We start from the raw sequence: 27,809 nt of genomic DNA on the forward strand, positions 1-27,809 counted from the left end.
GGGACTTTGTTGTAAAACATTTTCACACGAGATTTTTAACTTGAGGATCAAAGTGTTAAAAATCCTTAAAATCTCCCAAAAATCGCCGTCATTTGAAGCCAAGAAATCCTAAAATATATAATTCTGTTCTATTCAACTTATAACGTGCATTCCTCCCACATTGCTGATGCAGAAGAGTAGGGTTTTTTTTTTTTAAGCAGAGAAATGGATAAAAGGATACGGATGTTTGACTGACCAAATTTTAAGTTTTTCCGCTAAAAAAAGTGTATGGTTTTCTAACATGGGCTGCTACGTAGCTATTATGAATATAGCAATATCTGCAATAGATGATTTTTTTTCGTGTCAAAAATAAATTTTTTATTTATTCTAGAATACGGTATTTTTTCTTTTTCTTTTTTTTAAGTTTTGTATCAAAAATAAATTTTTAAAACCTTGGGGAATCAGAAATTTTTCTTATTTGAAATGTAAGATAAAAAAAATATTTTCACTGTAAGGACATTATTAAAAAAAAAAAAGTTGAGGGATGAAAAAAACAGAGCATTAACGCAATCCATAGTATTTTGTACCTTGATGCAGTGTAATAATTTTCGCATGCATTTTAGTGTTTTCTATAATGTATGGAAGAAACGAAGAAGCTGAAATAGCTGTTGTGGTTGGTGCAGTGGCTGGGATAGGTCTTCTGGTCTGTAGCCTTGTTTCAGGCTCTGGTCCTACTACTAACTGGGCAGGATTTTTGCATTTTACAGCAATTTGCGAAAGAAATAGGACATAGCAAGTCTAAAAGGATGGAATAAACGAGACTTGTTTAGTTGAATTGTTATTCCCGAATATTAATGAAATTTCATTTCTGGAGTGGCAGTAATTTCTACATATCAGAGAATGTTACCCAAACAAAAATAATAAAGGGAAGCACACAGGTAAAACAAACAGCAGAATCAGCTTCATCTTCTTCTCTTCCTCCCTTTTCCTTTTCCTAATTGCCCAGATTTGAAAGCGTGTTCTTGTTCTTGGAGGAAAGCCCTCGCCTTTCCATAATTCTCTGCTCTTTCACCCTCCAGCAGTGCCTTGTCCTTTTCCTTCACCTCAAATAAGAAATAATTGTCCTTGCGCAGTTCACGAGCTGCCCCTTTAGCTTCTCGTTTTACAAGTTTCTTTAACTTTCTCCTTTCAACCCGTTCACGGTCCGGGTCATAATCTCTACCCTTCACAAAACTGCAGCACAAAAATTGCACAAGATGTTTAGCAACATGCCATGCTATGACCAACACAAGAAAATAAGAGGTGAAAGAAAAATATTAATTACTTCTCCTCAAATTTTGGAGCAACTAATTTGATGGGAACTGGCTTCTTTTTCTGCATTTGTAGGGGTTTCCGCGTCATATGATGTTCGTTGGCCTTCTTATTAATAAGCTCGGCAACATCTTTGAATTTATCTTGTAACGTTGCTGGCATGTTTTCCTGTTGTGCTACCTCAAGCAACAACATTGAAATAGGCAAGAAAATTTCAGGAAAGGAATTCAACTCTTTATAAATGTCAACAAACCCTTGAAGAGTTTCTACCATATTAACCAGCACACCAACCCTGCATGCATAAAATTCATTTTTGGTAGATTAGCAAACAGTAGATATGAAGACAGATTTGAGGAAGAATAGTGATAGAACTCCTCAAAAATGTTGGATTGCATCAAATAATCTTAAGCAATACCATGAACATTCTAGGATTGGCATGCATTTGTAAGCAACAAATTAAATTAACTAATGATGGCAATTGCAAGGTTCATAAAAACTAAAATACAGGAATACAGAATAAGGCCACAGTGCCGATGAAAAAAATCCCTACAAACCTGAAATCATCTGAGCTGAAAAATGAAGTGTCCTCTTGCATGTCCATTACCATGAGGAAATTCAGTGGACGAATCTCGTTTACATGATCATGAATATGCAGCAAGGGCTTGAGTTCTTTTAGTTCCATAAGATGATAAAACTGCCAAAGTACACACAATTAACATTAATTTCTTCATAATACCAAAAATAGTGTGGCTCTTTTTCAGGTACACATGAATAGCAAGCACACGTTGTTGAGAGCAATTTTTTCTTATCAGGGTGGGGTGGCATAAATTAGGAAAGATAGAATGGCAAGTGCAGTAAATGCATCAGGGTGTTCTATACCTGAGATTCCTGATAAGAAGATGGTTTTCTTTCTGTAGTTGCCATCAGCAAAGTTCGGAGAAACATTATGGCTTCAGGACAGAACTTCTGAGATTGTTTAGTGATCTGCAAAGGATGCTACGATCAATACTTAAAGCCCAAATGAGAGTGTTAGTAATGCTGCCACTGCAGCACTCTTGAAAGAGGTCGGGTGAGAATTAAATCAAGATACAAGTTACTCAAAAAAATACAGTCCCCCAAATATTGGCCCTTTTGCAAATTTTAGTTGTCCTGATTTTTTTGGCCACTTTGAAGTTGATGTTTTATAAGGATTGAGTTTCCTACTATATCCTTTAGTATTTGATGAACATTGACTACTCAAGTTTAAAAGGAATACATTAATTAACGTGTAAAAAAGGAACAACACACTATGGTCAACATTAATTATTGGATTAATTGATGTTTCATAAAAACATATGTATTTGCAAAAGGGCCAATATTTGTGGGACAGGAGTAATAAAGTTCTAACTGGAAAAGAAACGCATTTCAGTTATGCCTGTAAGTGCTTAGGCCCTTTTAACCACCAATTACAAGTTGAAAACCTTTCCAGAAGCAAACAACAATCAAGGGGGCTTTGCTCCTGCCAAGCACTTTGTTATAAACTTGTAGTATAAATGAATAGATGGGCAAGAGAGACATACAGAGAGAACCATGGAACATAAGAAAGAACCAATTGCAATATCACGCCCCGACAAGATGGGACAGCGCATCAGATATTCAGACATCAACAGTATTACTGGGGTCATGACAACATGCCGAAAGTCAGAGCAAGGAAAGATCATGGACCACAACCTCAAGAGAGAGAGCGTTTTCATAGAAGGCCAGCAACTATTCTCTGCTGGAACAATAACTTTCAGTTAGAGATGCGCACAACACTAAGAAACTCGGAATGAAAGTGGAAAGACCATCAATTCTCAAATCATATTACAACCAACCTGTATTCTTTAGAGCCTCACAAAATTGTGCACGAGTTCGTAAGATTCGCTGACGAGCACATATTGCAGAAAAGTATGGAATCTCCACACTCATCTCCATCAGTGGCTTGACCAGAAAATTCAATAACTCAATATTCAAGGGCTTTTTATTTGCTAAGACAGCAAAATACTGTAATAGCACACCATAAAATACCTGGGTGGAAACAGATGGTTATTTACACAATAGCAAAGAGCAGCCACACACACTCACTCTTAGAGTCACACAAAGACACACACACATTATACTATAGTTGCACAATCTGTATTCCCTGTCATTGTCAACACAAAACAGTCACTCAAAACTTATATCATGCTTATTAAAGCACTAGTTCCTAGCAAAAGCAAAACCACATTAATGCACCCCCCATAAGACTTCTTTCATTGTTCGACTCTTTGGATGTGCTGTTTTCTTCTTATCAATTGTCAACTTTCTGAGCAGTCATGTATACCTGATATGAGTTTTCATCTATTCACTCTTTATTTATGAGCATTAGAGCTCGTGTTTGCATAAATCATGTGCATCTATCAGATACAGGGCCATATAATTGGTGAGGATCTATAGATTATCTAACACGTGGAAATAAAATCTTGTTTGTTGCTTTTCATTCCCTCAATCACCCTTCCCCACCAAAACAAGCACAGACCCACACAAAGCAAAGAAAACACAGCAAAGAATTCATACTTGAATTTTCTTCCGATTTTCTGCTGCAAGCTGTATTGCATTGCTTTTCCGAATTCGATCAACTACCAGAATAACATTTTCATTGGAACAATTCTCCAATATTGCACAAAATTCTTCAAAGCTCTTCGGGGCTTCAATTATATGCGGAATGTCTGGTTGGGTTGAATGTTGTTCACGATTTGCTTTTTTTTTCTTTCCATCCAGAGATTTTTCATCCCCTTTCCTAGGCTCGACAGGTTCAGTTTTCTTTGGCTTTTTGTGGCTTATTGGCTCTATTTCTCCTCCATCATCATCATGAGAACCATGTTCTTCGTCCTCTTCCAAATCTGTGCCAAGATTGTCATCATCACTCTGCTCCCAATCCTTCAAAGATGTAGACTTATCATGTTCATCATCACCACCATCAGTATCGTCTTCACCAGATCCTTCATCATCACCATCATCATTGGCGCTTGCAGACTCCTCAGAAGAATCATCATCTTCATTGTCAGAGTCATCTGCCTCCTTTCTTGCAAGAATCTCATCAACCCAGCCCTTTGTAGTCCCAGGCTCTTCATAAAGAGAAAAGGAATCACCAAGATCATCACCAGATATTGACCTTGGCAGCTTCTCAACATCATTATTCTCTTCATCACTGGAGTCATCAGCAACAAGCATTCGTTTCTTACGATCTTCCTGAAATTTTCAAGTACCATAAAGTTAATAGCTAAGATTTAGATTACAGTGCTATAAAAGTTGGTCAGCAAGCTTTATCAGTAATGTATACATAAAACAAGGAAACTGTGTCTTTTAGAACACAACAACTTGTACCACTATATAAAAAGTTCCTGCCCTTTTCATCCTCTCTTGAAAGATTTCCGTATTACCCAGCTACCACGCAGTAAAAACTTATAATGAATAAAGCTAGTTAAAAGCAAACTCCATAGAACATGGCATGGTAGAGCTTGTCAAAAGTATAACTCCATGAAAACTAACATGCATTCCAAAACTCTAGCAGATGTGTGCCAGCGCATGCACATGGAAAATGTCACCATCCAACAACTCTTCACATAATTAAACTTCCATTACTATAAATAAGTGAACATCGGAAATCAACATAGTTAATTGTCAGATGTCAAGCAGCTCAACAGTTGCCTCCCAAAAGCTACTGAGGTGCTTGATGATTTTAAAGACAGTCCTTTTGGTTTTCCAGTTTGGTGGACTATGAAAGATGACAGAAAATTAATGACAATATGAAGTACCATTCCGCACTGAACATCCAAGATCAACAAGAATCCACCAAGTCAGAGTAATAGTATTAGTAATGACATGCTGCTAAGCATGTATGCGTGCTTTTCTGCTCAGGCATATGCAGATGCTTCCAAATGAGTGAGAAGAAACATGCCTCTAGTTGCTCTAGTCGTTCTCTCTCCTTCTGGGCAATTTCTTCTGGTGTCTTTGTCCTGTCCGATGGCCGTGCACGTGAATCTATCGCCATCTCGTAAACGAGTTTGTCATAAGAATCAGGTTGTTCCTTCTGCAAATCATATATATATATTAAAAAAAAAAGGATCAACTTCAAGAGTTCAGAATTATGCAAAGTCAGTATTAACAGCTATTGGTTTACTGCTTCAAATTACATAGGAAAAGTGAACAAATTACCGCCTCAGGTAACAAAGGTATAAAAGGAATCCATCTTAATCAACAGAAAAGGTATAAAAGCTTCCATAGGATAATGCTTCTCTAATTGACAACAATGTGGCATGCCAAGGTGTAGAGTAAAATAATAGAAAAAAGAACATAGAAATTTTAAACATTCAAAACAGGAAGTAGCAAACTCAGGAAGCAATTAAATTTAGCAACTTGAAAAGGCTTTCAAGATCAAGAACCGTATAAAAAAAAATACCTGCTTGAAAGTTTCAGGTTTTTGAATAACTGGTAACTCATCCTTCTTTACATGCTCATTAGGAATGTCCTTATTGACAAGGGCCTTCAAGGCATTCATCTTGCCTGGTTCTGTCAAGGAAGACAAGGCTTGAGACTGCACCAAAGATGTGAAGCTTTTATCCAATTCTTCCATCAATTGTTCATTTTCTTCCTTATCTTTAGCTTTTTGAGCCTGGCCACAATTGCAAAAAAAGGGTTAAAATGTAAGCTAAATCAGAAAACAGATGTCTCATTTTAAAGCTGTTTTCTTAAGATGAAAACAAAAAACACCTTGAAAAACTTGCTCTTCAGAATAACCTCCTGCATTACTTCCTTCTTAGTTTTGGGTTTCTGCAAAGGGAAAGTCATGCTTTGTATCAGGGTTAAGCAATATTAGATATACAAGAGTTCAAAAGACAGCAAAATTAGATATAACAAGCTTGTAGAAACATCTTAGTTGTCTACTTTTCAGGACGTATAATTTAGCCATGAGAATCATAGATAATGGACTCATATTTTGATAACTAATGGCACAAAACTGAGGTCACAAAGTGGATCTCACATTTTCCTCCCCATCCACTGCATCCTGCGGCAAGCCATGAGCATTAAGTTGCCTTGTGATGGCTGGTTTCTCTGGAAAGAAAAGGAAAGACAACACTTGTGGTCATTAGCAAAATTCCAAATAAATCAAAGGAAAAACATAAGGTTTGGCAATCTTAGCATAATAATCAACAACAGAAATCTGGATTGAGATGGTGAAAATCAATGGCATTAAATGAACAGGTTTCCTACAACTGCAAGTGTCTACTAAAAACTAAGGCATGTTGCGCCCTGGTAAAACTAAATTGAATGTACAAAAAGGAAAAGGAAAAAAAACAAAATAAGGTCAGACACTTTAAAATATGATAGAATGTGGAAATTGAATCACTTTTTGTTATTCTATGTAAAATTCCTTGGAAACAAAAAAAAGAGATGAACTTCAATAAGTCACATCACTTTTCCATGACCCGTTCAATTAACATCTATCAAAAAAGAAAACATTTTCCGGATGCTATGGGAGCATACTGAAGAATATCTGGCTTAAGAATTTCTATTCCACAACCAGTTTAACACTTTCTGCTTGAAGTTCATATATATATCCATGGATGGAGCGATCATAAGCTTAACTTGGACATGACAATAATAACAAAAACAGACAGCTTCCAGCATTATAAGCTAAACATAACCCAAATTTATTAACAATATTTTTGATAAATACTTCTTGTTCCATCTGCGTCAGCACCATCTCCATCATCATCAGACAAGATTTCATCCTCGAAATCATCTAGTCCCGAAAGTGGACCAAGATTCGGAATTCCAAAATCATCATCTTCTTCTCCATCTGATAAATTATACTTGCTCTTCTTGTTTTTCAACTATAACAAAAAAAAAAAATCAAATTTAACAAAATAAGCATCACATGTGATAAAAATATACAGCTTAATAATAAATAAATAAATAATCGATAGTATATATTTTTAAGACCTGGCGCTCGCGCTGGGAGCGGATGATAGCTTTATCAAACTCTCCAAGCTGTTCATTTTGCTCTCCAATTCTCTTGTCCAAGAAGACAGAAGACTTGCCGCTCTCTTCATACTCTTTTAACAAAGTCTTCTTCCTCTTTTCAATGGCGCGGCACCGGGAGAGCCCAATACGGAGCTCTTCTCCTTTGCGTTTCTTTCCGAGGATGTCGAATTTGCGGCGGGACCAAATTGTCTCAAAAGGGTTGCTGCTGTTATTGTTGTCTTTGGATGCAGCGCTCACTTTCATGGCAACGGAATTTGGGGCTGTTCTGCTGTTCTTCTTCTTCTTCTTGGATTTTGCATTGCTGCTGCTGCTGCTGCTGCTTCTGCTTCTTTTTGATGTCTTTGCCATTGCTGAGTTTTTTTTTTTTTTTTTTTTGGTGCAAGAGACAGAGATAATGGAGATGGAAGGAAGTCTCGTGAATTTGAGGGTTTAGGGTTTTCTGTTTTGGTTTGTTTCTTCGGCTTTGACTTAAACATGGGCCTGTTTTCCAAACACATATAAACATGGGCCTATTTTCCAGACAAACATATAAACATGGGCCTATATTTCCATTTTCTAAGCAAGCAAATCCCATTAAACCGAACTATATAAACAAATACTTAGTTTCTAAAATTTTCAGTACACCTTCCGGGTATTTACCGTGTTGCATTGCAAGTCGAGTGAAAAAAACTAAATATAAAAAAAAATTATTTAAAGTAATGGGAATTTTTTTGGTATGACATTAAATTTAGTTCAGCATATCAAATTTAAAATTTTTTAACTTGGCTGCAAAAGGATAAAAATAATTTGAAGATTAAATTAAAATCAAATGAATATTAAATAATAAAATTAAATAATAAAAAAAATTTAATGTTAAAAAATAAAATTATATAAAAAAAAAGTCATGTCAAGCGAATCAGCTTTAGAGGGTGTTTGGGAGTGTGGTAGCGGTTGCTTTTCAAATAGCTTTTCGTGCCGAAAAGCATGCCAATAATATTTTTTCATTTTTTAAAAATTATTTTTGACATCAGCACATCAAAACGATCCAAAAAGTATAAACCGTACTCAATTTTAGCAAAAAAAAAAAATAATTTTTGGTGAAAAGCCGGTTTGGCCGCAATGTCAAACGGGCTCTTAATGGCCCAGCACGTCTAGGACTTGAAAAGGGCAAGTCCGAGCACTTTGGCTGTTTTTTTCTTTGTTAGATAAAAAACAACATATAATTCACCCTTTATATGTTTTTTTTTTAAAAAAAAGAAATGGATAAATGTATTGTCTCTGCTAGACGTCAACCCATAATCTAACTATTGGTGCACGAAAATTCAAAGTTGGGATTTTTAGGTTGAAAATTCATTTTTAACCTATTTTCATATAAAAAAACACTTAATAGACATCATGAAAACCTCATTAAATTAACAAATTAATCAAAAAAATAAAAATTTGAATTCGACCTATTTGCTATGCATGTTTATATATAAACTCACTATCATCAAGTTTCTTATATTGAATATAACTTGTTGACAAAAAAAAAATTGATTTTCATAGTAAAAAGAGGGTTAAACTAAACATTTTTTCTCTCCTTATTGTTTTTCATGCAACTTTCTATTTTACCCCTCCAGATTTAAATGTTAAGAAAAATAATTTTTTGACCAAGAATAAAACTATAAAAAAAAACCATGGGAACTATGAAGAAATAAAAAGGAAAGCTTAAGGATGAAAAAGAACTTTCCCCTAGATTTTTTATTGGTCATGGATTTTCCTTTTATTTTACACTTTGATACTTTATTATTTAATCTTTTTTCTTTCTTAAGCAAATATTATACACGAAAGGTTGAAATAAATAAATAATTTGGCTTCGTTGGAGTATATTTTGAAATTGTAAAATATGTTAAACTCTCACAAAATACAATAGTAAATCAGTGATTAATCGGGATTACTTTTTAGGATTTAATAACTTCCGTGTCAAGTATTTTCTTTGAATGTTGTTTAAACCTTAACTAGACATGGTGTGGGATTTACATATCAGTATTGGATATAACTTACAATACCAGTATTTTATTAGTGGTATAATAATCAATCAAAATTTTTACATGCAATACAATAATTTTTTTAAAGACATTCGAGCTTTTATCTATGTAGTTATGATTTTTTTATATATATAAAAATTGATGATTTTTTAGTCTCTGGAGTAATTTTTTATGGTTACAGTAAAATAGTATATTTTCATGTTTTTTCAACCTAAACTTGTTTTTAAAATCACCAACTATAAGAAAGATGCTATCTAATATCATGATAATTTTATATAAAAAAAAAATCATAAATTTTATTTTTCAATCAATTTAATATCGAAGAAAAGTGAAATAAAAAAAAATAATTAGAAAAATTAAAAGGCAGAAAAATATATATAAAAAACATATCAAGTTTAACAAGTAAATATGTTAAACACGCGAATTAGGTAACCTAGATCAACACGTCAAACCCACAAACCGGGTAAGGGGCTCATTGAGATTAATAATTTGTTTTTTTTCTAAGCTATTGTCTATTTAATTATATAATAACGAAAATAAACAACCACAAAATTGATGGTCAAACTAATACTTAGAATTTTTTTTAAGATTATGATAACCTTATAAAAAAACAAAACGAAACAAATTATAAAAATTAATTCTCAATTAATATAATGTTGAATGCTAAAATAAAATTAAAAAAAAAAAAAAGAAGTAGTTAAACTCCCAAACATCAACAGCCCATGAGTTTTTTAAAATTTAATAACATGTTTTTTTTAAAAAATTATTTTTTAAGCTATATGATTAAAAAAAAATAGATAATCACTTAATCTAATTCAATTAGAAAAAAATAAAAAAAGTACCACTCTAAACTCGTGAACTAGGATAACCATGATTACTTTGTCAAATTTGCAAATCAAGTCATTGACTCCACAAAGTTTAATAACCTAGTTTTTTTAAAAAAAAAATTATTTAACTGAAATTTTTAAAAATTAGACCACACCGCGATGCTAAGATATTTTTCTGATATCAATCCAATGTTGAGATATTTTTTTGATACTGTGATAACCATATAAAAAATAAATTAAAATAAATTATAAAAACGTGGCTTGATTATGTTTGTTTAATATTATGATACATTATGTTTAAAAAAAATATTTCTCACTTGAAATTTTATTTATTTATTTTAGATATCAATAAATCAAAACAATAAAAAAATACTTATAAAAACATCAATAAGATATTTATTAAAGTAAAAAATCTTTTTGAAAAAAAAAAAGCTACCAAACAATCTACTACTGGTGGCTGCACTCATATCAGATGCACGTAACAAATTGGGTAAATCAGTTCTCTCTGGAATTGACTTTATCTGCCCTGTAGGCTGACACTGCCTGAATTATTATTGCCGTTGCTGGCCATGGAATGGACCACCCTCCGGGCTTTCATCCTCTGATCAGAATGCATACGGCAACAACGCCCAAACATTTGTGTGGAATTCAGAGGCTAGGAGTGGGGCTGGTATGAAAAGAAAAGTGCTCGTGGAGAAGGACTCATCAGTACACGACGCATTGCCGAAGAAAAAGCAAACACCTGACCCAACTCATAATGAACATATTGTTTATTGAATACTGAGCCATGTGAGCAGAGGCATCAAAATTAGCTCCGGTTTCGGTTAAGTTGCCTCCATGTTTTGACCTGAACCAGCCGAGTATCAAGATCTCCAAGCCGTCGTGTTCTTGAATCAACCTTGGGTCCTCCGGCTGATCCAGGGGTCTGATTTTCATTTCGAGTAAAAAAGAAAGTCAACTAGTCGGGTTTTGATACTCCGATTCAATTACGAATCTGTTCAGATGGATTTGACAAACTGATTCTAATAATTGATTGGTTTTCATGAAATCAAACCTAACTAGCTTGAGCCTGTAGCATTCGAACACATTTGACTTCTTTAAGAAGGACAGGGCCCTTCGAGGAAGTGCAGCAATTTGATTTGTCTGAAATTAATCCTACAATGTCAACAATTATAGTCGTAGTTGGTCCCATTAAAGTTGCATCCTCAAATTCAAGAGTACGTACCAGCCTATGCAAGAATAGCATCTTATCTTCAAGTGACAACAATGGCGGTTCTAGGTGGATCACGGGGAGTACCCCCCAGCCATGGTCCATGGCCTAACCTAACAGGCTATCGCGCAGTCATGGAAAACGCTCAGGAACCGTGCGCTTTAGACAGTTACTGTAGCATACGGAGGAGACCCTAAAGGGGTCAAGGGACCCCACTGTGTCTCCCTTAGCCATAATAGCAGATGCTCTGCATAATTACAGACCTTAACTTTTCATTCGCACCCTAATCCCCATCCCCTTTTGATAATTTCTCAGCAGAGCAGACTTTATCATTAATTTACAATGTTACAAAACAAAAACTCCACATGAAAAAGAAAACATCAAATTGATACGCTACATATGTTTATTATAGTCAAGCTAAGAGCCAGAAATCTTTGTGACGCTTGGTGGTGATCAAGTAACCTCCATGTTTTTTGCTTTTCCTCCTCACAGCTATTGCCATGCAGTCGGCATTCTGGATACAGTATTCCACCACACCACCAGTGACTTTATTGCTTGCCCACATCATGATCAGCCGCCATGTCATGGACCTCTTTTTCTGCCCCAGAACTAGAAGCGCCGCCCCTTGTTTCTTGGCCTCCTCCACTATCAATGGACCTTTCTCTTTTCCTTCCACCACTGCAATCTCAATTTGTATCTGCATGTGCAAGCCACGTTTTATATCCCGATTTCTATAAATAAATAAGATAAGACAAGCTACCTAAACTGAACTAATCACACTCACCTCAGGTCTCTTCAACTTACACATATTTTTCAGAGAGTTTACAAGCTCGCAAGCCCTAGGAGCTCTATCCTTCCGGGGCTCTTCCCCTGTGGCTGCAGTCACAAATGTTAAAACCCTTCAGTTTAACTGCCTAAGAATATATATGGTTGCATGATGTAGAAGTTTAAAAAAATAACATTCCGCACACCAACCTTGTTTAGATGATGCTTTGGTTACATGAAGAAGAACAACAAGATCCTGGCTTTGAACAGTGTGAGAGAGTGCCCATTGCAGAGCTCCCTTAGCTTCAATACTTGAATCAACCACAATCATGATTTTCCTACCAAGTAACTCCACGGGTTTTTCCAGCTCCGACTTCCCGGACTTCTCTTCTCCAAGGCCGACATTCTCAGGATTCTCAGTCTTTTGATCATTTTTAGTAGAATTCAAGTTAGCCTTGGCTTGTATAGGTGGTGAACGGACTCTAACATGAGGCCTAATCCTGTTTAGACAGAAACCTGGTAGTCTTGTGCCTATCTTGCCCATCTTCTGAGATGGGGTGTTAAGGAGGCACCGATTATTAATTACAGAGAGGAGAAGGAGAAGGAGAAGAAGAAGAGAGGAGATTGTTCACTAATGATAAAGGCCAGCTGCCTGTTGCTGAACCAGATTTCTAGATGTTGGCTTTGGGCAGCTATGGACCATATGGCTATTTATGCTATGCTTTTTCCTTCTTTTTATCTTTCTTTTGTTATTTAATCATGCTGGTCCTCTGTTTCTTTTATTATTTTTCACCTGTGGGGCTACTGAGGAACGTGCTGGTCATGAAGCCGTAGGCCCATCACTCTAAAATTTGACCAGCTAGCTATATACCTCACAATATACGTGGCATATGTATATTGTTAAAGCAGGCAATCGAATGTTTTTGCTAGTTGTGTGCTTTCCACTCTTGTTTCCGACTCTAATATATATATATATATATATATAGGTGTCCGGGTTAGCTTGCGCGTATCATAACTAATCCCACGGCCCACTGAACATCCTGCAAGCCCAGTAAACAGGTAAGGCACCGCGGGGGTGACAGGTATACAGCATAGGAAGGACTCAATAAAGACAGAAAGAGAACAAACTCTCCAGTCTCATTTCCGTTAGAATTCGAATTGAAGTTCGAAAAAAGGAGAGCTGTCCCATCAACTACTGAACCAACAATCTAGCGATCGACTTTAATATTTCTTAATTTCATACCTAGTTGTAAGGCATACATGATCGTATAGACTGTCCTGATCAAATCCAGTGAAAGAATTTTCTGCTACGTACAGGGAGCATGGAACAGCTGGCGATGATCATTTTTTGGCCAGCACGGTTTGGCTTGGTGGGTGTTGGATTAATGCGGTCTTCTTGCAGAATGGCTCTTGAACGGAGTACGGTGCCAGATTTCAGAGAAAATTAATCGACCTCGAGTCGAGCTATTCACCATTCTCTGTTCCGAGTCTATCTCCGAACTCGATCGGTTATGTTCTAATAGCAACGGATTAGTTCCTTAATTACCCCGCAAGAGATTTGAAAGAAAAAAAAATCGATGTTAATTACACGGGTTAAAACATGAGTACTTGTCCCTAATTCAATTGTGAATCAATGTATGTAATTATAACCTCGCTCGTTGAAAAAGATAAAGATTGGACAAAGTTGTCTGATAGTTGAACTAGCTAGAAGTTTAGAAACACGATTTAAATGGTTTTTTTTATATATATATATTTAGATTATTTTGATATAATAATATTAAAAGTAATTTAAAAAAAAAAAAAAAAATTTAAAACACTCCTAGTAAAAAATGTCACTCAACGTGCCTTATTGGTGTTTTTATTAAAGTTTTTTTTAGTAGTGTAGTTGTGTTTGCTTTTCAAAGTATTTTTCGTGCTGAAATACATCAAAATGATATTTTTTTTATTTTTTAAAAAATTATTTTTAAGATCAACGCATCAAAACGTATAAAAAAATTAATTTTTAGTTAAAAAAAATAACTTTTTTTTAAAAATAAGTACAACCGCGTTTCCAAACACTAACCGAATAGAAAACAAATCAATTAAAATTAAATTTGCAAGGATTATTTTTGTGTTTAGTATTCATATATGTAGCCTTCGAACTCATTAGTTATACGCTCATCATAAAATTATTATTAAAGTAGCAAATTAATATTTTAATAAATACTACCCCTGAAAAAAGAAAAAAGTTGAAAATTCACCGGAGCATCTATTCGATTAGGTGAGATATGTAATTCAAGAGATTCATTAGGTGAGATCATTGTAATTATTCTGCCAAGGTTATCAGAGAAATCCTATTTACAGTCGTCACCAACCATAGGCAATGATCAATAAAAGATTAGTATTTAGGTAGGGGACATTGATATATATAAAGTTTTGTTCTATGCAATTATATACCAAACTTGCTTCGAACGCTAGCTAGAGCTTCATCATTTCACAGAACATTAATACATTATGAACTCATAAATTAAGCTCTTGAATTGTTTTTTTGTATACTTTTGGAAAGAGAGCCATGCCCATGATGATGTGGTCTTGCAAAGTAAAACACTGTTAAGCTTAGATCGAATATCGGAGAATAAATTAAAGGGAGCTCTGGGACATGCATAGACTTTCCTCTGCAAATTTGGCAAAAGTCTTGCATTATTTTTTAAAGTAAGCTCCAACTAACCTCACTAACTTTGTAGATTTAATTAACGGGTAAGAGGTCCTTTCAGCCCTTTCATTGCATTGCATGTGTGCATGTAAAGATGATTTCTGGATTTGCATAGTTTCCGAATTAGGTCGTGACCGCCGCGAGGCAATCCAGCAACATGAAGATTCTTCCATGGATGGATTAATTTGGTGATCCTGAATTTCCCTTCTATTTATGCTCCGAGCATTAATCACGATCGATGTATTTATGTACGGCTAGCCTGCAGCCCCAGCAAAGTTTTCTCGGATACCAGATCCTAGGTTACACTCGCCACCTTTCACTCGATCTTCGCTGTTATCATGGTGCTAGCTGTTCATCCAAGTAATTAATGGAATATATCTGAAGCTAATTTCAGAAAATCCGTTTAATTTATGTGAATTGTGATTTTATTGGCTTTAGTTTTCAGCAGAAACACATGCATTAGCTAATGTAGAATTTATTAATTAATACACACACACACACACGTATTGGTAGAAATTAAAGAGTGAAATCGGCAGAGAAGATTTACATGTTGCTTCAAAGTGGAACGCAAAAGTGCTAGTCCCGGACTCCTGATAGTCAAGAAAGTAGGTGCAATTTATTCTTTTGAGATAATATAATACCCTTAAATTGTTTAAATGACTATTATATACTTATATAATACAAGTAGATTTTCTATATTTCCAATATATTTTATCAAATATGTGTTCTCTATTTAATTCTAATATAAGTTTCCTATTTACTTTTTTTTTTTCATTTTACATGTTTCATATTTTTTTTTTTCAATTCCCGATTCTCATTATCTAATTTCGTATTTTCTAGATAGAATATTCAATACACTTTTTTTTTTTTTCAGATCATTAGAGCTTTTCTCTTTAGGTAAACCTAAAAAAATATCATCTAACTATGTAGATGTCTCGATATTGCCACCAAATCATTCTTTATATCAATTTTACACAATTTCTTAGAAGATTTTAATTAAGGACTTCTATTTATTTTTAAGCATTTCGTCCATATTTTTATTCAAATTATACTTTTTTTGGGGGATAAAAATAAAAGTAGCATGAAAAACACTTTTTTCTCCCTCATTCACATAATTTATAGATCATGGCTTTCAATTTTTATATTTGATTCAATAAAAAATAAAAACATGACTACAGTATTGCTTGCAAATCCCTTTATAATTAAAAAAAGCCTCTATCATTTTTTTTTTATCAACTATTAGAAATGAATGTTCTTTTTTTTTTTAAGCCGTGAATGTTATATTTTTTAATATTTTAACTATAATTCATGAATATAGAGCTATTGATATAATAATATTTACCAAAACTCATACAGTCCATATACCTGAGAACTAGTATTAAGCAATCCTCTTTAAACTCCGGGCCATCCCCTTGAAGTTACAAATGATGTTTCTGCATTACGGCGTCGTATAATTCGATTGTTTGCGTATATTTCGGTTGGGCCATTCTGTCTGGGTCAGGCACTGCTCGCATATAATCGAGACAAATAAGTTCTGGGCTGCTTCTGGTCCAAGAGTTTGGGTCGACAAGAGACAGCGAGACAATGGCCTGTAGGAAAAAGTTAGCAATAAGGACCCACAAAATCCTTTTCGTTTCTCTCGTTTTTGTCGGCGAAGAATCCTACGTCGTTACGGGTCGTCTTCAAGCACAAACGTCTCGACTTGAGAATCTTGATAGTACTAGTCCAAGTCCAACTCGGATGTCTTTTCCCAGTCTTTTTTTTATCCTTCTCTTTCTGGTTTCTTCTTCCCTAAATATTTTCCTTTTTTTAATGATGTTTTCGGTGTCAACGAATAGTATGAATTCGTAGCTAGTTGATCAGCGGCACTCTTCTTTCTTTGATCTCTCTGTGTTTTGATCACTAGGTATGTGTCTGTATTCTCTTAATTAATCCACAAACACATCATGTTTCACTAGTCCTGGTGATCAATCTGTTTCCGATGATCATAATAATAACTGTATGTCATCATCATCCTCCATAAACATCTTCATGAACAATATTTAACGATCCCCCCCCCTCTCTCTATGTAGTTGTTGCTGTTGATATCTAGCCAGTACTGCATTACCTTTAATTGTATTTAGAACAAAAGCTTCTCCCCCCCCCCCCATCTCCATATGATTAATAATTATCAGATCACTACCCTTCAACTATGTAGCCACAACTGAAGTAAGCGATTTCTGCTATTTCCATTATTATTGTTTGATACCTTTGCTATGATGTGGAAGGTTATAATATTCTTTATGTCGAACTTTGGTTTTGGTTCAAGTCATTCTTAATTTCTTATAGCATATAATTACCATACATTCGAGGGTTACTCTTTTGATTCGATTAACAGATTGGCAAAGTAGCTAAGTATTCTTTTCTTTCCGAACTGATCAAATTCTACATTACATATATTAATTCGGAGCCTAAATTTAAAGAGAGCAATTGCATTATTTAACTGCAGAGGAAATTCGGAGCTGGATAATGGTTTCTCTTTGCTGTTGCTTTCATAATGATGACCCAGGGCAGAATGTCAACAGTTCCCACAGGGGCTTCATGTACACATTATTCAACAAGGTATATCTTCTAGTTAATCAAACTGTACAGCTTGGCTTGCTATATTCTCATATGATTAGTAATCATGCTAATTTTTAAGAAATCAAGCCAGAATTATCGCTCCAATTTCACACACCAAACTGTCCTATTCATGAGCTGATTCGCAGCTATTTTCAAATGAATTTGGTGTTACTACTAATTGAAAACGTGCACTTTCCTTCTATATCATTTCCCATGATGCATCTTACACCGTCCTTTTTCTCACAGTACGCAGCAGTATTCAGCAACGAGGAAACTCCTGCCCTCCCTGCACACAACAGAGGGCCACCAACCCCTTCAGTGGAATCCAATGCAGCGGTATTTAATATTACACTATCCGAAACTAGCATGATTCCTCCAGGAATCTTGCCATTCGAAGCCAATCCCGGACCCTCCAATACCGCAGGCCAAACACACCAAGATACAGAACGAGCAGTGCAAGGTAGAGACTGTATTGCCCTAGAATTTGTGCCCGAAGAAGGTAAATCAAATGAAAAAAATTCGAAGGCCCCAATTAGCGTCTCAAAAGAAAAGGAAGAACCTGGATATCGTTACATTCATGCATCCATAGACGAGGAGGATGTTTGTCCCACGTGCCTCGAAGGTGATCAATCGTTCACGTTTTCATCAAACTTTCTTATCATTTGGGTGGAGTCTGTTGATTTTCTCATTTGAAATGTCTATTGGCAGAGTACAGTGTTGAGAATCCAAGGATAGTGACGCAATGTAACCACCATTACCACCTTAGTTGTATATACGAGTGGATGGAGAGAAGCCAAACCTGTCCTGTTTGTGGCAAGGTAACGTGGACCCTTTTTACCCTGTTTTTGGCTGGTTTCGATCTATGAAATTCTTTCATTAATCATTAAAAAGATAAAATAACGCGTGCCGCCTTCATTTCAAGCCCCATTGTTATATTACACAACGGTAGGAGAATTACGAGGTATATCTGAAACTTATGCGATACATATGCTTACGGTATATCTTACAGGTGATGATATTTGAAGAAACAAGTTGAATTCGCAGTAAAGCTTCCAGATATTGAAGATGAGCATTGGATATAAGAAGGTTTTCCTTGGCAGGCCACTCTAGACGTTCATTTCATTATTTTATTTTGTTAAATGAGCATTCCAGATACATATGCTTACGTAAAGAGGCGAGTTAGTGACTCATTTTTTTATGAATTTTATTTCCCTGTAAAGTTTTTTATGGATTTGATTCTTGCACTGTTGGTTCCATTGAAGTTTTGAATTTTATTGCCGTATAAAGTCTTGGATTACTATTTTATTACAGTAATTGTATACACCAATTAATTAGATGGTTGATTATTGTTCTACAAAGACAAACTTGGCTGAAGAAAACGCCTCACCACCGATTTCCATCTTCCATCCTTGTTTTTTTTCTCTTTTTTCCCTCCTTTGTTACTCTCAATCTGATTCATTTCTTTTTTCCCCTTCTTATCTCTTGTGATTGCTTGTTACTCTTAAATCGAAAAATAACCGTCCATTCTATCCACTTAAATTGATTTCCATGTACTGATTGATGATCACTTATGTAATTTCATTTTAATATATTAATCTCATTTAACTAAATCACTTAAACAATATCATATTTAATGTGATTGTCGATTTATATATATCTTAATTTAAATAGATATAGCATGTATAAGTAAGTAATCAAGAAAATTCTAAGAGATATAGTTCAATTGGTCGTAGGTTTGCTCCATAAAGATTATCAATTCAAGTTTCATAAATTTCAAGATTATTAAAGATTTATATAATTGTTAACTTCAAAGCCAGAATTAATCGAGATACTCACAAGTTAACCCGAACATCAACATTAATAAAAATAAAATAAAATATTCATGAACTGGAGATATTTTTATTCACATATAGCATATGAAAACATATGCCTAAAATTCTTGTATCTCTCTAAATTAAATTTATATTTTGTTTTTTAGTATATGATTTATATGTGTGTGTGTGTAATATTTTATGTATTTTTATTGCTTTATTTGACCTTTTTCTTTTTATATGACTAATAACTTTTTATTTTATTTTCTGTAAAGAAATCTTCAAACTAATTAATCCTCGCACGTCAAAACTAAATATTTCTATCCAATCGGGTCTTGAACATAATTTGTGCAATCATAAAAATATATTTTATATGTTAATATATTATCGGATGACTTACTTGAATTAATAAAAACTTATTTTTTCGTGCCTGTTTTTTCTTTTTCCAGCATAATAATGTTTGATATATTAAAAAAATTGATTGGCATGGAAGATTTATTGTGTTTCCATATACATATTACTGTTTTATCCATCAACAAAAAATCAATAAACTTATTATTAAAATAATAAAGATAATACGGTGTTTTTCTTAAAATCCACTAATTATATAAGACTCATCAGGTACAATTCAATCTTCTTATATTTTAAAATATAATGACAAATTACCTTTACAAGCAAAAATTTTCTAACTAACACTCAAGAATGTTTTGCATTTTCAAACTAGTTTTTTTTTTTTTTAAGTAGTTATCAAATTGTCTAAGAGACTATTTGATCTTTTAATAAATATAAATATTATTTTAAAAACAAAAGTTGCACGCGTCAGCGAATGGATGATGTATGCACTCTTCAGCAACAACGCTAAAAGCGTTCAACTATGATCTTCTTGGTGGTGTGATGTTTATACATGGCAGCATAGTAGTTGGGCTTCGATGAATTTTTTTATTCTCGTTGCCAAAATATAAATGTGTCATTTCATTTGTTTTTTTTATTCAATTTGATTCTCATTCATTAAATTGCTATTTTTCTTGTTTTTATCCATTTTGATTGATTATTTTCTTTAATTTTCTCATTCATCATTTGGTTTTATTTAATTTTTATATAAAATATGATCCTTATTTTTTTTATTACTGTTTATTTATTTTTTATCATTTTTCTAATTGAATGTTATTTTCAATTCATCTTCCAGCATTTGATTTTAAATTATTTTATATTAAATTTAGTCATCATTCTTTTTACTACTATTTCTTTTGTTATGGGTCTTTTTTTATTGCATTTTTTTTTTCATTTTCCCCTCATCATTTTGTTGACTTAGAATTTTGCTTCATTATTTTTTTGGATTTTTTTTTTGTGGGGTTATTTTCTTAGGCTCATGATTAGGGTCATGAGTTTTGAAGGTTAACACAAGTTGACTTTGATTTTTTTTTTTTCAGTTTCACACTACAACATTTGATTTATTGAGAATTGATCTTTGTGCTTTACTTTTCACTTTTTTTTCTATGGAATTACCCTAATCTTATGTCTATGTTCGTAAGGCTAGTGAGTTAACCTGAATTGACTTGATTTTTTTTAATTATTTTTTGATTAATTTCGCCCTTCAATATTGAGTTGTTTGATAATTGAGTTTCATAATATTATTTAATTTGATTTCGATAGGATTACCCCTATATCAAAACCAAGTTGCAAATTTGACTTTCTAATTAGGATAGACTTATATCGAGCTTGTTTTTATTTTATTTTTGTTATTTTTCTAGTTTGTTTATTGTTGTTATATTTTTTTTATTTATATTATTTAAATTAGCTATATTTATTTAAATCTAATCGAATCAATAACTTGTATTTTATTTTTTTTAGTTGTTTTTAAACTATGTTATTTTAGCTTCTTTTTTTTTTAATATTGAAAACAATCTAGAGGCTCCGGCGTAACGGAGGTCCTATCTAGTATATTATAATACATACATGACCGTAATTTTCTTTTCAATTTTTTTGCCGTAAAACAACCTACAACTCTCACCAGGTTAATATTCTTCGAAGAAAATATTAAGAAAAGTTACACCAATCAGAATTTCATGTAAATATACAAATTCCCTCCACATGATTACTTGCCATAGATCTCTTGCTTCTGCCTCTGGCTTTGCTAAGCAGCTAAGGGCACCAACATAAATATCCTTTTCGTGCTTTACAGTACCAAATGTAACTGCTTGGCGAAAGCTGGTGGATATGTGAATGATGATTGCTCAATCTGATCCTCTCTAACAACTGGATTCTCTCTCGCCATGGAAGTGATTGTTTGGTGTTGAGGTGACCTTGGCGGAGACGCGTACAGGGCAGAGGCCTCGAGTATCTCTCGCCGTGTGTTTTCGTGCTCTTGGGACATTCTTTGTGCACATAATGCTGTCAAGTATAATCCAGCGGCGAAGAAGACAGTTAACAATGCAAAGATTCCTGCAACAGAGAACAAGCCTTCTCTAATGACAAGGCAATTCGGCCTTGGTCTAGACCAGTTCTTCAAATGCCCTGATTCCACACTCAGCCCAATCAGCAACAAGATCTCCCCAACAGCAAAGCATATCCTGTTAAAAATCATAGACATCAATGGTTGAGATAATTGGAAAGAGTTCAGATGACTGATAATTGCAAAACTTGAAGCAAAAATTGACTGATCATACCAAGTTGTAACAAAGAAAAATCCTGCCTTCCATGTGATGGTCTTGGAATAAGCAGAATTGGGGTCCCAAACAACCAGAGCCGGAGGCGTTGCTTTGCTCACTGCTATCAACATGTACACATGTTCCACAACCATGGCAACTGCTAGACCTACAAATGCAATTGCAGCGCATAACAATGGTATCTTGCCACTGCCAGTATATATACATTGGGAATCCTCGTCATTTTCTTTACTACCAGAGTTTACCCATGTCACCTACAAGATCAAACCCCCACAAAGTTATATGTCACATATGGCTGCCGTGGAAGGTGTAATTCAAATGTTTTTGTTCAAGGGATACCTGGGAACGAGCTGCTTCAGCTATAAGGCAAAGAACGAAACAAAATAGGCCACAAACAATGGTCAAGACCATTAGGAAGGCACCTGTTTTACTACCCAAACCCGTACTTCCATGACTTGGTGCAAGATCTGCGTGTGTGACTGCTCTTGTTTTTCGCATGGTTGATTCCAAGATGATTGCAATTCATGCAGGTTCAAGAGGATGAAGAAGAAAATCAAGACGGACTGCTTTTTAAAAACCCATTTCATAAAAAGGACAGAAATTTGCAGAATAGCTTGGTGAAAAGGTTGCTTAAAGGCCAAAGATTCTCAGGTTCTGGCCTTTAGTGTCAAGTATTCACACAAGTATAGTTGGTTCTCAGGAAATTTAAAACTATAATACTCTGCTCAACGAAGATAATCAAATAAGGGCATTTGCTAATTCTCTCTTTGAGTCTTCTTTAACTCAAAGTGCGTTTTATCCTTTCTTCTTTTCTAGACCTTTATCTCAAAGTGAATTTTAGTGTACATTTAAGTTATTTTTACAGCTCATCCAGAGTCAGTGTGAACACCTTCTAGCATCAAAAGGTTTCCAACACACTTCAATCCAATGATAGAAATGAACAGGTGAGCTTTTTATCATAGCAGTCCTTAATGGACATATTGCACAGTTCACGAGTGCTATAAAGATAGGCGTCTCATCAAGTTCATTAATCTCAGAACTTTATTAATTAATATTATTAAAGACACACCTGCTGATCAATCTCAGTCCAACAAAGGATGCATGGTTTTTAGTATGCGATGTGAACTAAGAATTGACGGTTATGCGCAGCAAAGAAAAGTGAAAAGGATGCCTAATATGTATATATTCTTGGTAGATTATCACTTTATTAAGCCCTGATCAACTGTTGAGTGCTGACATCGCAAGGTATATTATTATGAACACCAAAGTATCAAAAGCATCTTGCTTGGGTGGCAAAATCCGGAAAAGTGAAACAAGAGGAAGGAACAAAATGACAGAAATCGATATTTAGAGGATTCTGGATGGTTGGGTCTGGCCTTAAAATGTGGTCAGTATAACGGGGAAGAGCATAGTGGTTCTGAAATCACCTGAAACGGTGAGCAGAAAAGATGGCGCGGTTGACCTAAAATGGCATCTGCATGGGTTCTTTTGATTTAAATTCCTTAAAAAAGAATATCATAAAAAGATGGAGCTTCATCATCTTCAACTTTGTCAACCCAAACACTTCCCATTGTGTTTTCCCTTTATGCTGTTTTCATTGGTTCACAAACGGCCGAAATTGAATTGCCCTTCCCCAAACTATCTTTTCAATCAATCAACTATGGAATGATGACTCCTCCTCAATCTTCTCGGAGAACTATTAGACCCAAGAAACAACGGCTAGATAATTGCCTTGGTGCATCTACATTTACTTAACACGGAAGAAATAGGAGATTTATTCCATGAGTAGGAATTTTTAAATGGTGATGTCTAAAAAAGAAAAGGACAGCGTCTATATTATTAATTAATTACCATGATAGACTTAAATGACCACACCCACATAACAAGCTTAAATATGTTTTTTTAATATTAAATTTATTAGAAATTAATTTTTATAATTTATTTTTTATAGAATTATCATGATCTCATGATATAAATTGTAAATTTAACAGATTAATTCAGATGAATCTAATATATTATCATTTGAATGTTTTTTAAAAGATATCATCTAATATTTCCCTCATTCAATATTTTAAAATGATACTATCTAATATGTATTATATTTTGAGTCTATAATTTATTATTTTATTAGAAAACATATTAACAAGGATTTTTTTATGTTAAAAAACAATAATTTTACCGCAATAGAATACAAATCATTGATTTAAAGATCTCAAACATGTGTAAAGATGGTGTAGTGGTGTGCATTAAAAAAAAATAGACTGAAAATTCCCCACAGAACATTATCAAATTACTCTAATGCTACTTGAAATTTTAAGGACTTCGGGAAGAATCCAACTTGGGCTTACCATAAGAAGAGCTGTACGGCAGTTGCATTATCACCAGCAAAAAGACTTTGCCAACATGAGCGGCAAAGGGAATAGGGGAAAAAGGTCATATTTATGGTGTTAACACAGTCAACGAAAATAATAGCAATAATCAAGCAGGAAATTGAATCATCAAAAAGGAGAATAAAAGCAACACGTAAGGTGGTATCTGCAATAACTAGAACAATAAACAGGGATGGAAATAATTAGGTAATGGCCTTGAAGGAACATTTCTTCTCGATAAAAAATATTCTCAGCAAAATGAGAAGTAAAGTTTCTACCGTCCAAATGTTCGAGGTGGTTGATCCATACCTGTGCTCAAGTATTCTGAACCCAGAGACATCTTGATTTCCTAATTTGCAGCAAATAAAGTTTCCTTTGGTTGTAAGGCATAAGAAGAAAACAATGATCGGAAGATATCTCAAAAAAATCAGAGAGGATAAGAATAGGAGCCTTCTTTCATAGGGTGAACTTTTGAAACGGGGAGATTCGAATATTTTGTAACCTGGTAATCTTGTAGGAATGCACTGTGGCACATACTCACCTTGCTTAAAAACGCCGTGATTCTAAAACAAACGAATGGAATTCTTTTGCAGGCTTGGCTATAATGAGACGAGGCTGTCGACATGTTATCGCTTCAATGAAAGTAAAAACCCTTGATAAATGAGCAGGTGTTTTTGGCTGAGAGCACTCAAATACTTGCGTAGTAACATTTGGAAGGATAAACGATGAACTGCTTGTAGAAATGGACGCTAACAACTGTGATCTGATTTCTTTTGATAAAAACTACCATCTCCACTATCCTACGCTACCAGTATCCTAGCTCAGTCATTCAAATGTTCGCTTCTCATCATTGGACAATCTGATGCATCATGTCCAAAACGCCCACAGCAAGGACTCGAGTAGTGCCTTCTTTTTCTAGAAATATCGACTCCACCTCTGGGCCGTCTCTCTTTTAGCTTTCCTAGAGTGACTATTCCACCAGAATCTTCTGCCTCTGGTAAAATCGGCGAGTCTGACGGGCAGGTAAAGGCATTTTCACCGTGTATCTGTCTAGGAAGGCCTCTAAAATGCGATAATACCATGGAAATTTGCTCACAAGCAACATCAAGGCATTCCTCTGTTTCAACCGATTCTGCCATAATTGTAGAAGCTATGGATTCTAGTAACTGAATTTTCTCGGACTGCATACTTGAACCGGTAATTGAACTAACTTCACGCCATCGGGAATTTGAAAACAGTTATTGGTTGACAGAACAAGGAGAACATGTCTACAGAGGATGCCTGGAAATTCAAACCAATTGCAGCCACAGCTGATGTGCCCTTGATATGAATCCCAGATGACTTTGCAAACCCCATTTATCTGAGTATGGTGTCTGACTTGGAAACAATATTCGTCTATTGGGAAAGATGCATACTGTGGAGCTAACACGAGCTATTCTTGGAGTTTGCCAAAGGCATATGGAGTAAGAACAGAATCTGCACGCGATTCAATGGGTGAAACTGTTTCAGGAAAACACTATTCAGCTTTTGTGGCATCTCTGACTTGTAATCAACAATATCAGCCAGCTGCAAAGAGGATAAATAGACAAGTTAGGCTATGGAAATTATTAAAACGAAAGCAAACAGAAGATAATGCACGCACTTCCTCTACAAAGCAATCTAGTTGAGACTCTGCACTCAAAAAAACCTTTATTTGGCATCTCAGTCCCTTTATTTTGAGATATCCACTTGGCTTTCTTATGACAAGCTAGTAACAGGGCTACAAAAAAAGAAAGGTCATCCTCAAATCACCAGATACATATCTTCAATGCCCAAGAAAAAGATTATGTATCTTCTTCACGTACAAGTACGCAACTGAAAAAACAGGTCATCCCATGATTATCTACTCCAACCCAAATGCCTAACCGCATATCACAGGCATCCAGATGGTGGGTTGTGTCAAAAACCACTGCATCACTAAATGCCTCGTATAAATGAACAGATGAAGCATAAGACCACACGATATCTTCTAACCTGTTGTGGCGACCAATTTTGAAGTTATATTTAAAGCTGTGATCTTCATCTTTCAGTTTCTTGCATTTCGCAATAAGATCAATCGCATCATTGTCTTGATTAACATTTCTGAAAGACAGTAGTAAGTTTCTTGCATCTGTTTCTGTGAAAGGCAAGCATCCTAGCTTCACACCGACATTCCAGCTAGCTTTTGCAAAAATGCAAATGCGACTCTTGTCATCTGAAAAAATAGTGCAATAGGCAGGAAGGAGGTGCACTTCATTCGATTTTAACATTTCATGGTTGTGGATGTTGCCAAAGCCTGTAACATGCCATTCAGGGACATCAAAATCCGCCCACTTCACAATATGCGTGTGGACGCTTAACAGCCGCAACGTGATGAATATCGATTCCTTTTCATCTTTCCATCTTCAGACAGTTTCATCTGTGGATAACCACCGCGATGGCAGGTGAAATATCTTATCGTGACTCCTCGACAAACTCCATCCTTTACATGATTACGGTGACATCTAATTGAAAACCCACATTGCTCTGTAAAACTGCAATAAAATTCATAAGCAGAATCTTGAGATATAAACCTTTGGCCAATAAATGGAACAAGGTTTACTGAATTCTGTCACACCAATATCGTGTCTTCAGGTGTTTCTTCCATGGAGCCCATGTCATCTTGAGATATATCTGTTCCATTCTCAGAAACCTTCATCACCATATCTGCTCCCTATAACTTCAAAGATCACACCTGCGCGCAAGCCACTGTTTTGAACTTAAAATGAAGCATAATAAGCTGTGCCCCCTAGACTCGTAATTTCAACCAATTTTACATTTTAACTAACCAGAATTCGTAATGGTAGACAGCTAACATTCTATCATTCATCAAATTTAGCTGTTTATATATCCATGTTAGTGAATTTTTTGGCATCCAAACCCATATGCAGTAATACAAATGTGGGCACATAGTTTTCATGCGACTTTGCTATTCCTTGAGGACAAAATGGAGAAGAACAACGTTAAATCAACGAACAAACCCATTTTATAGACCAAGATTATGAACCTCGTAGCATTAAATAATTCATATTCAATCCCAACAAATTGTATCTCCAAAATCCTTAATAAAATCCCAATCAATCCAGCTTCATTAGTTACAAAAAAACAATAAAATAATCAGACGTCAAGGTGAATTTCAGTGAGTAATGAATCGGAATTATTGTAATGTACACAAATAAAATAAAAGTAGATGTAGTGATGTACATACCAGGGGGGTTTGGATCCTGATAGTATAAATAAAACGGTCAATAACGAACTTCAAGTTTAAAAGAAAGACAAAAGTACATGAAACTGGCGGTGATTTAACAGAAGGGGAGCAGAGCGCATCCATGGAGAACGATAACTATTCATTGGGGGAGCTGAGCCATTGTGCGCCGTGCTGATACATGTTATTATCCAACGCCACAGCACAATTTCTGGCCGTTGATGAGTTGGGTTTTCGATCGGCGGGGCCCACTTCCGAAGAGAAT

The 27,809-nt window shown here is 34.9% G+C and overlaps 4 protein-coding genes and 1 pseudogene across 6 annotated transcripts; 1 reads left to right on the forward strand and 4 right to left on the reverse strand.

Annotated features, from left to right (window-relative positions):
* Window positions 1-786: 786 nt before the first annotated feature.
* LOC118046640 (uncharacterized) lies at window positions 787-7,761 on the reverse strand. 2 transcript variants are annotated; one of them, XM_035055624.2, is made up of 13 exons: window positions 7,294-7,761; window positions 7,028-7,184; window positions 6,332-6,402; window positions 6,061-6,120; window positions 5,750-5,962; window positions 5,249-5,380; window positions 3,865-4,539; window positions 3,144-3,336; window positions 2,850-3,043; window positions 2,170-2,274; window positions 1,845-1,984; window positions 1,304-1,582; window positions 787-1,212 (listed from the first exon to the last, which is right to left on the reverse strand). In XM_035055624.2, the coding sequence occupies exons 1-13, from the start codon at window positions 7,681-7,683 to the stop codon at window positions 942-944; spliced, it is 2,880 nt and encodes a 959-aa protein (XP_034911515.1). In that variant the 5' UTR covers window positions 7,684-7,761; the 3' UTR covers window positions 787-941. The 2 variants fall into 2 exon arrangements, with proteins under 2 accessions (XP_034911515.1, XP_034911511.1); XM_035055620.2 differs by having other exon boundaries at window positions 2,850-3,046.
* Window positions 7,762-11,699: 3,938 nt separating this feature from the next.
* LOC118046897 (uncharacterized) lies at window positions 11,700-12,836 on the reverse strand. The gene is made up of 3 exons (XM_035055992.2): window positions 12,354-12,836; window positions 12,163-12,254; window positions 11,700-12,075 (listed from the first exon to the last, which is right to left on the reverse strand). Exons 1-3 carry the CDS (start codon window positions 12,685-12,687, stop codon window positions 11,791-11,793), a joined length of 711 nt encoding a protein of 236 aa, XP_034911883.1. The 5' UTR covers window positions 12,688-12,836; the 3' UTR covers window positions 11,700-11,790.
* Window positions 12,837-16,602: 3,766 nt separating this feature from the next.
* On the forward strand, window positions 16,603-18,750 carry LOC118046905 (E3 ubiquitin-protein ligase At3g02290). 2 transcript variants are annotated; one of them, XM_035055999.2, is made up of 5 exons: window positions 16,603-16,741; window positions 17,324-17,436; window positions 17,683-18,058; window positions 18,145-18,254; window positions 18,446-18,750. In XM_035055999.2, exons 2-5 carry the CDS (start codon window positions 17,344-17,346, stop codon window positions 18,470-18,472), a joined length of 606 nt encoding a protein of 201 aa, XP_034911890.1. In that variant the 5' UTR covers window positions 16,603-16,741; window positions 17,324-17,343; the 3' UTR covers window positions 18,473-18,750. The 2 variants fall into 2 exon arrangements, with proteins under 2 accessions (XP_034911890.1, XP_034911898.1); XM_035056007.2 differs by lacking the exon at window positions 16,603-16,741 and having other exon boundaries at window positions 17,044-17,436.
* Window positions 18,751-21,204: 2,454 nt separating this feature from the next.
* LOC118046890 (uncharacterized) lies at window positions 21,205-24,783 on the reverse strand. The gene is made up of 3 exons (XM_035055980.2): window positions 22,253-24,783; window positions 21,914-22,167; window positions 21,205-21,817 (listed from the first exon to the last, which is right to left on the reverse strand). The coding sequence occupies exons 1-3, from the start codon at window positions 22,409-22,411 to the stop codon at window positions 21,424-21,426; spliced, it is 807 nt and encodes a 268-aa protein (XP_034911871.1). The 5' UTR covers window positions 22,412-24,783; the 3' UTR covers window positions 21,205-21,423.
* Window positions 24,784-24,915: 132 nt separating this feature from the next.
* On the reverse strand, window positions 24,916-27,004 carry LOC118046929 (protein FAR1-RELATED SEQUENCE 11-like; annotated as a pseudogene).
* Window positions 27,005-27,809: the final 805 nt, after the last annotated feature.

Source organism: Populus alba, chromosome 10 (assembly GCF_005239225.2).
Source record: "Populus alba chromosome 10, ASM523922v2, whole genome shotgun sequence".
Taxonomy (NCBI): domain Eukaryota; kingdom Viridiplantae; phylum Streptophyta; class Magnoliopsida; order Malpighiales; family Salicaceae; genus Populus; species Populus alba.